Source organism: Oncorhynchus masou, chromosome 5 (genome assembly GCF_036934945.1).
Source record: "Oncorhynchus masou masou isolate Uvic2021 chromosome 5, UVic_Omas_1.1, whole genome shotgun sequence".
Taxonomy (NCBI): Eukaryota; Metazoa; Chordata; class Actinopteri; order Salmoniformes; family Salmonidae; genus Oncorhynchus; species Oncorhynchus masou.
Window position 1 is genome coordinate 81,779,034 of NC_088216.1, and position 7,540 is coordinate 81,786,573.

Here is a 7,540-nt window from a genome sequence, read left to right on the forward strand (position 1 = left end):
TCAGGTTTCCATCTGTCTGCCAAAACACTATACAACACTATAATCAGGTTTCTATATGTCTGCCCTACAACACTATAATCAGGTTTCCATCTGTCTGCCCTACAACACTATAATCATGTTTCCATCTGTCTGCCCTACAACACTATAATCATGTTTCTATCTGTCTGCCCTACAACACTATAATCAGGTTTCCATCTGTCTGCCCTACAACACTATAATCATGTTTCTATCTGTCTGCCCTACAACACTATAATCAGGTTTCCACCTGTCTGCCCTACAACACTATCATCAGGTTTCCACCTGTCTGCCCTACAACACTATAATCAGGTTTCCATCTGTCTGCCCTACAACACTATAATCAGGTTTCCATCTGTCTGCCCTACAACACTATAATCAGGTTTCCACCTGTCTGCCCTACAACACTATCATCAGGTTTACACCTGTCTGCCCTACAACACTATAATCAGGTTTCCATCTGTCTGCCCTACAACACTATAATCAGGTTTCTATCTGTCTGCCCTACAACACTTTAATCATGTTTCCATCTGTCTGCCCTACAACACTATAATCAGGTTTCTATCTGTCTGCCCTACAACACTATAATCAGGTTTCTATCTGTCTGCCCTACAACACTAATCAGGTTTCTATCTGTCTGCCCTACAACACTAATCAGGTTTCCATCTGTCTACCCTACAACACTATAATCAGGTTTCTATATGTCTGCCCTACAACACTATAATCAGGTTTCTATCTGTCTGCCCTACAACACCATAATCAGGTTTCTATCTGTCTGCCCTACAACACTATAATCATGTTTCCATCTGTCTGGCCTACAACACTATAATCATGTTTCCATCTGTCTGCCCTACAACACTATAATCAGGTTTCCACCTGTCTGCCCTACAACACTAATCAGGTTTCCACCTGTCTGCCCTACAACACTATAATCATTTTTCCATCTGTCTGCCCTACAACACTATAATCAGGTTTCCACCTGTCTGCCCTACAACACTATCATCAGGTTTCCACCTGTCTGCCCTACAACACTATAATCAGGTTTCCATCTGTCTGCCCTACAACACTAATCAGGTTTCTATCTGTCTGCCCTACAACACTATAATCAGGTTTCTATATGTCTGCCCTACAACACTAATCAGGTGTCTATCTGTCTGCCCTACAACACTATAATCAGGTTTCCATCTGTCTGCCCTACAACACTATAATCAGGTTTCCACCTGTCTGCCCTACAACACTATAATCATGTTTCCATCTGTCTGCCCTACAACACAATAATCAGGTTTCTATATGTCTGCCCTACAACACTAATCAGGTTTCCACCTGTCTGCCCTACAACACTAATCAGGTTTCCACCTGTCTGCCCTACAACGCTAATCAGGTTTCTATCTGTCTGCCCTACAACACTAATTAGGTTTCTATCTGTCTGCCCTACAACACTATAATCATGTTTCCATCTGTCTGCCCTATAACACTATAATCAGGTTTCTATATGTCTGCCCTACAACACTAATCAGGTTTCCACCTGTCTGCCCTACAACACTAATCAGGTTTCCACCTGTCTGCCCTACAACACTAATCAGATTTCTATATGTCTGCCCTACAACACTAATCAGGTTTCCACCTGTCTGCCCTACAACACTAATCAGGTTTCCACCTGTCTGCCCTACAACACTAATCAGATTTCTATCTGTCTGCCCTACAACACTAATCAGGTTTCCATCTGTCTGCCCTACAACACTAATCAGGTTTCTATCTGTCTGCCCTACAACACTATAATTAGGTTTCCATCTGTCTGCCATACAACACTATAATCATGTTTCCATCTGTCTGCCCTACAACACTATTATCATGTTTCTATCTGTCTGCCCTACAACACTATAATCAGGTTTCCACCTGTCTGCCCTACAACACTATAATCAGGTTTCCATCTGTCTGCCATACAACACTATAATCAGGTTTCTATATGTCTGCCCTACAACACTATAATCAGGTTTCCATCTGTCTGCCCTACAACACTATAATCATGTTTCCATCTGTCTGGCCTACAACACTATAATCATGTTTCTATCTGTCTGCCCTACAACACTATAATCAGGTTTCCATCTGTCTGGCCTACAACACTATAATCATGTTTCTATCTGTCTGCCCTACAACACTATAATCAGGTTTCCACCTGTCTGCCCTACAACACTATAATCAGGTTTCCACCTGTCTGCCCTACAACACTATAATCAGGTTTCCATCTGTCTGCCCTACAACACTATAATCAGGTTTCCATCTGTCTGCCCTACAACACTATAATCAGGTTTCCACCTGTCTGCCCTACAACACTATCATCAGGTTTCCACCTGTCTGCCATACAACACTATAATCATGTTTCCATCTGTCTGCCCTACAACACTATAATCAGGTTTCTATCTGTCTGCCATACAACACTTTAATCATGTTTCCATCTGTCTGCCCTACAACACTATAATCAGGTTTCTATCTGTCTGCCCTACAACACTATAATCAGGTTTCTATCTGTCTGCCCTACAACACTAAATCAGGTTTCTATCTGTCTGCCCTACAACACTAATCAGGTTTCCATCTGTCTACCCTACAACACTATAATCAGGTTTCTATATGTCTGCCCTACAACACTATAATCAGGTTTCTATCTGTCTGCCCTACAACACCATAATCAGGTTTCTATCTGTCTGCCCTACAACACTATAATCAGGTTTCTATCTGTCTGCCCTACAACACTAATCAGGTTTCCATCTGTCTGCCCTACAACACTAATCAGGTTTCTATCTGTCTGCCCTACAACACTAATCAGATTTCTATCTGTCTACCCTACAACACTATAATCAGGTTTCTATCTGTCTGCCCTACAACACTATAATCAGGTTTCTATCTGTCTGCCCTACAACACTATAATCAGGTTTCTATCTGTCTGCCCTACAACACTATAATCAGGTTTCTATCTGTCTGCCCTACAACACTATAATCAGGTTTCCATCTGTCTGCCCTACAACACTATAATCAGGTTTCTATCTGTCTGCCCTACAACACTATAATCAGGTTTCTATCTGTCTGCCCTACAACACTATAATCAGGTTTCTATCTGTCTGCCCTACAACACTACAACACTATAATCAGGTTTCCATCTGTCTGCCCTACAACACTATAATCAGGTTTCCATCTGTCTACCCTACAACACTATAATCAGGTTTCTATCTGTCTGCCCTACAACACTAATCAGGTTTCCATCTGTCTGCCCTACAACACTATAATCAGATTTCTATCTGTCTACCCTACAACACTATAATCAGGTTTCCATCTGTCTACCCTACAACACTATAATCAGGTTTCTATCTGTCTGCCCTACAACACTATAATCAGGTTTCTATCTGTCTGCCCTACAACACTATAATCAGGTTTCTATCTGTCTGCCCTACAACACTATAATCAGGTTTCTATCTGTCTGCCCTACAACACTATAATCAGGTTTCTATCTGTCTGCCCTACAACACTATAATCAGGTTTCTATCTGTCTGCCCTACAACACTATAATCAGGTTTCCATCTGTCTGCCCTACAACACTATAATCAGGTTTCTATCTGTCTGCCCTACAACACTATAATCAGATTTCTATCTGTCTACCCTACAACACTATAATCAGATTTCTATCTGTCTACCCTACAACACTATAATCAGGTTTCTATCTGACTGCCCTACAACACTATAATCAGGTTTCCATCTGTCTGCCCTACAACACTATAATCAGGTTTCCACCTGTCTGTCCTACAACACTATAATCAGGTTTCCATCTGTCTGCCCTACAACACTATAATCAGGTTTCCATCTGTCTGCCCTACAACACTATAATCAGGTTTCTATATGTCTGCCCTACAACACTATAATCATGTTTCCATCTGTCTGCCCTACTACACTATAATCATGTTTCTATCTGTCTACCCTACAACACTATAATCAGGTTTCTATCTGTCTACCCTACAACACTATAATCAGATTTCTATCTGTCATACAACATCATGTAACTGTTTCTGCTTCCATGTTTCAGGATCTGACTCAATACGAGGAAGGTGCTCTTAATATGTTGTACATTCAGTGCATATTATAACATACCGTGTAATACTACACATGTTGTTTCCATGTCTTCCTGCAGGTCAGGAGGTCATACAGGACCGTATAGTCGGGGGCTACGCTCCAGCCCCCAATTCCATCAAATACATTGTATCCTTACAGACCACCAAGGGACAGCACTTCTGTGGCGGATCGCTAGTGCACAAGTACTGGGTGCTTACAGCCGCTCACTGTAACATAGGGTGAGTCAGTCAATATACCGCTTTGTTACACTGAGGAGAAGTGAGCATGACTCTAAACACTGTATCCATATGATACAGATGTGCAGTTGTACAGTGAAATGTTTTTCTTACTTGCTCTTTCCTAATACTGTAGTAGTAAGATAAAAAAAAATTACATTTAAAAAAGTAAAGCAGAACAACAACAAAAAACACAAAAATAAAATAATAATAAATAATAATAACCATGTATTACTGTCTCTCTCACATGTTAAAAACTTCACACGTGTCCAAAAACCACATGTCCCACTCATGAAAACGTATATAAAAAAATACTAGAATTTCACATGATTTGTTTCACACAGGTGTTCACACGTCCAATAACCACGTGTGTTTTTAACCACGTGTGTTTTCACATTTACCTGTGATTTTTTTCCATGTGTTTTTATAGTTCAGTCCTGATCTCTGTTGGTTTGTTGTTAGCAGCCTCAGTGAGACTTGGGACTGGGAGGTCAGACAGACAGTAAGGGCGATAAGAGACACACTGGGCTCAGCAGAGCAACCTTGGCATGTCTGTCATCGCAGCGCAGCGCGTGTTACACGACGAGGTGTCAACATGTCAGACGTTGTAGGTTCAGAAAGGATAACAGTCACATTGTTCCTGTTTCACACAGGGAAGCATTGTACCCACTTATACACCCACTTCAGTGCAGTCAGCGCAAAGGAAACTTTTGGGACGTTGAACGCACCTCAGATGTCTTTTCCTTTGTTATTTGTTGCATAAAGCAGAAGGGGAAATGTATTTTAAATAACGTTAGTCAGTGTTTGCCAAGTTGAACACAGCTCAAATTGCACTCCACCGTCTAAGGACAGAGCAGATGGCAATGCTCCAATAATGTCAACAAACGAGGTTGAATGTATCTCTGATGTCTCCCTTGCCTCTCCTGCCAGGTCAGATCAGATGATGATCGTAGCAGGGGACTACTCTCTGAGTATGTTCGAGGGAACGGAGCAGTATTCCAAACCTCACAGAATCATCCCCCATCCTCTGTACAACAAGACCACCAACAATGCTGACATCATGCTCATCAAGGTACAGGATACAACCATAGACAATGCACATACCTTTCATATTCATGTTCATTATAACATCATTGCATACAGCTGTTTTAGGAAGTTTGGCCAAGTGATAGGCCTAATATTAGAGTAACTAGCTGTGTATTACATTTGTAATTACCTTGTAATAAATTAGTAAGTACATGTATTTCAGTTTAGTTCAGTTCAATTCTATTCTGTTCAATTCAACTCAACTCAGTCAACTCAACTCAACTCAATTCAACAACTCAGTCAACTCAGCTCAACCTAATTCAACTCAACTCTGTCAACTCAATTCAACAACTCAGTCAACTCAATTCAACTCAATTCAACTCAATTCAACTCAAATCAGTCAACTCAATTCAACTCAATTCAACTCAAATCAGTCAACTCAATTCAACTCAAATCAGTCAACTCAGCTCAACTCAATTCAACTCCACCCTCTATCTCTTTTCTTCCACCCTTTGCAGCTGAGGGTTCCCATGGTGATGGGTAGCTATGTGTCCCTGGCACCCCTCCCTCGGCAGGGTACAGGGGTTATGGCGGGGCGGGTGTGTCGTGTGTCGGGGTGGGGGTACACCTCTCTGGGAGGGGGTCAGATCCCCTCCACCCTGCGGACTGTCAAGCTGCCCATCGTGTCATCGGCCAGGTGCAACAGCAGCGAGTCTTTCAATGGGAACATCACCTCCAACATGATCTGTGCCGGATACAATGCTGGGGGCAAGGACGCATGCAAGGTACTGGACCTGATAGATGGAACCGGTTGAGTTTTTGAACACGGCCTATTGGCCTGTCAGTTCCCACTAGCTGTATAGGATAGTTAAGGGTGCGTTCGAGAACCTATTTCCTTAATCTATAGTTACACAACACAATCACATTTTAATTCCAAATTTCCTCTCTTCTCATGATAGTTTATCTACCTTGTGGTGGCCTCAGAAAATGAGACACGTTGTCATGGAAACTGAGTGTGGGTGTGGTGTACCTTGTGGTTTCCAGGGAGATTCCGGCGGGCCGCTGGTGTGCGAGGGGCGTGTCTACGGTGTGGTATCATGGGGAAACGGCTGCGGAGATGCCAAGTTTCCGGGCGTTTACACAGCGGTGTCCAAGTTCCGGCGGTGGGTCGACAGGACCATCTACAGCTCGTACACACGCTGTCTGAAGTATTAAAGAGACGTAGAGTGGGGGAGGGAGAGAGGGAAAGAGAGAGAGAGAGAGAGAGAGAGAGCGAAAGAGGGGGAGGGAGAGAGAGAGGTAAAGATGGGGAGAAAGAGAGAGCGAAAGAGGGGAGGAGAGAGAGAGGTAAAGAGGGGGAGAGAGAGAGGTAAAGATGGGGAGAGGTAGAGGGGGATTGAGAGAGGGGGAGAGAGGGGGAGACAGTGAGAGGTAGAGATGGGGAGAGAGAGAGGTAAAGAGGGGAGAGGTAGGTAAAGAGGGGGATTGAGAGAGGGGGAGAGGTAGGGGGGATTGAGAGAGGGGGAGAGAGGGGGAGACAGTGAGAGGTAGAGATGGGGAGAAAGAGAGAGCGAAAGAGGGGAGGAGAGAGAGAGGTAAAGAGGGGGAGAGAGAGAGAGGTAAAGAAGGGGAGAGGTAGAGGGGGATTGAGAGAGGGGGGACAGAGAGGGGGAGACAGAGAGGGGGGAGACAGAGTATAAAATGACAAAATGTTTTCCAGTAACGATGATTGATAGAGTGTATAATGGCTATTATAGAAAGTGTTGATGGTACCAGAGACACTACACAAGTCATTGTACAATCATAACTACTTAAATGAGGTTGTGATTAAACTATTTGAGAAAGAAAGGCTACTGTCAAGAGTGCCTGTGTTACTGTAGATGTCAACGGTCTCTATTCATGAACAGATACCACCATTTGGGTTAAACGGCACCGTACGGATTTATAATTTGTAATTATGAATTTACTGACACCTACTTCCTCATCATTTTATACAAATAAATGCCCGGATTTTAAAACACGTTGGATTTTGTTTTACAGTTCTTCATTTCTATCCCTCTGATTGCATTGATGAGTAGTAAGACATGCAGGGCTGCACTAACTATCATAACACATGAATAATCCACTGATACGTTAATACTGTGTTAGATAATGTCTCTATACAG

General features: G+C 42.8%; 1 protein-coding gene across 1 annotated transcript; it reads left to right on the top strand.

Moving 5' to 3' along the window:
• Positions 1-4,078: 4,078 nt before the first annotated feature.
• On the top strand, positions 4,079-6,590 carry LOC135530027 (trypsin-like). The gene is made up of 5 exons (XM_064958424.1): positions 4,079-4,109; positions 4,193-4,352; positions 5,280-5,421; positions 5,894-6,160; positions 6,420-6,590. The coding sequence occupies exons 1-5, from the start codon at positions 4,079-4,081 to the stop codon at positions 6,588-6,590; spliced, it is 771 nt and encodes a 256-aa protein (XP_064814496.1).
• Positions 6,591-7,540: the final 950 nt, after the last annotated feature.

Coding starts and splice junctions, on each gene's coding strand:
- LOC135530027 (XM_064958424.1), top strand. CDS start 4,079: ATGTTTCAGGATCTGACTCAATACGAGGAAG. Junction 4,110..4,192: donor TCTGACTCAATACGAGGAAG/GTGCTCTTAATA, acceptor GTCTTCCTGCAG/GTCAGGAGGTCATACAGGAC. Junction 5,422..5,893: donor CTGACATCATGCTCATCAAG/GTACAGGATACA, acceptor CACCCTTTGCAG/CTGAGGGTTCCCATGGTGAT.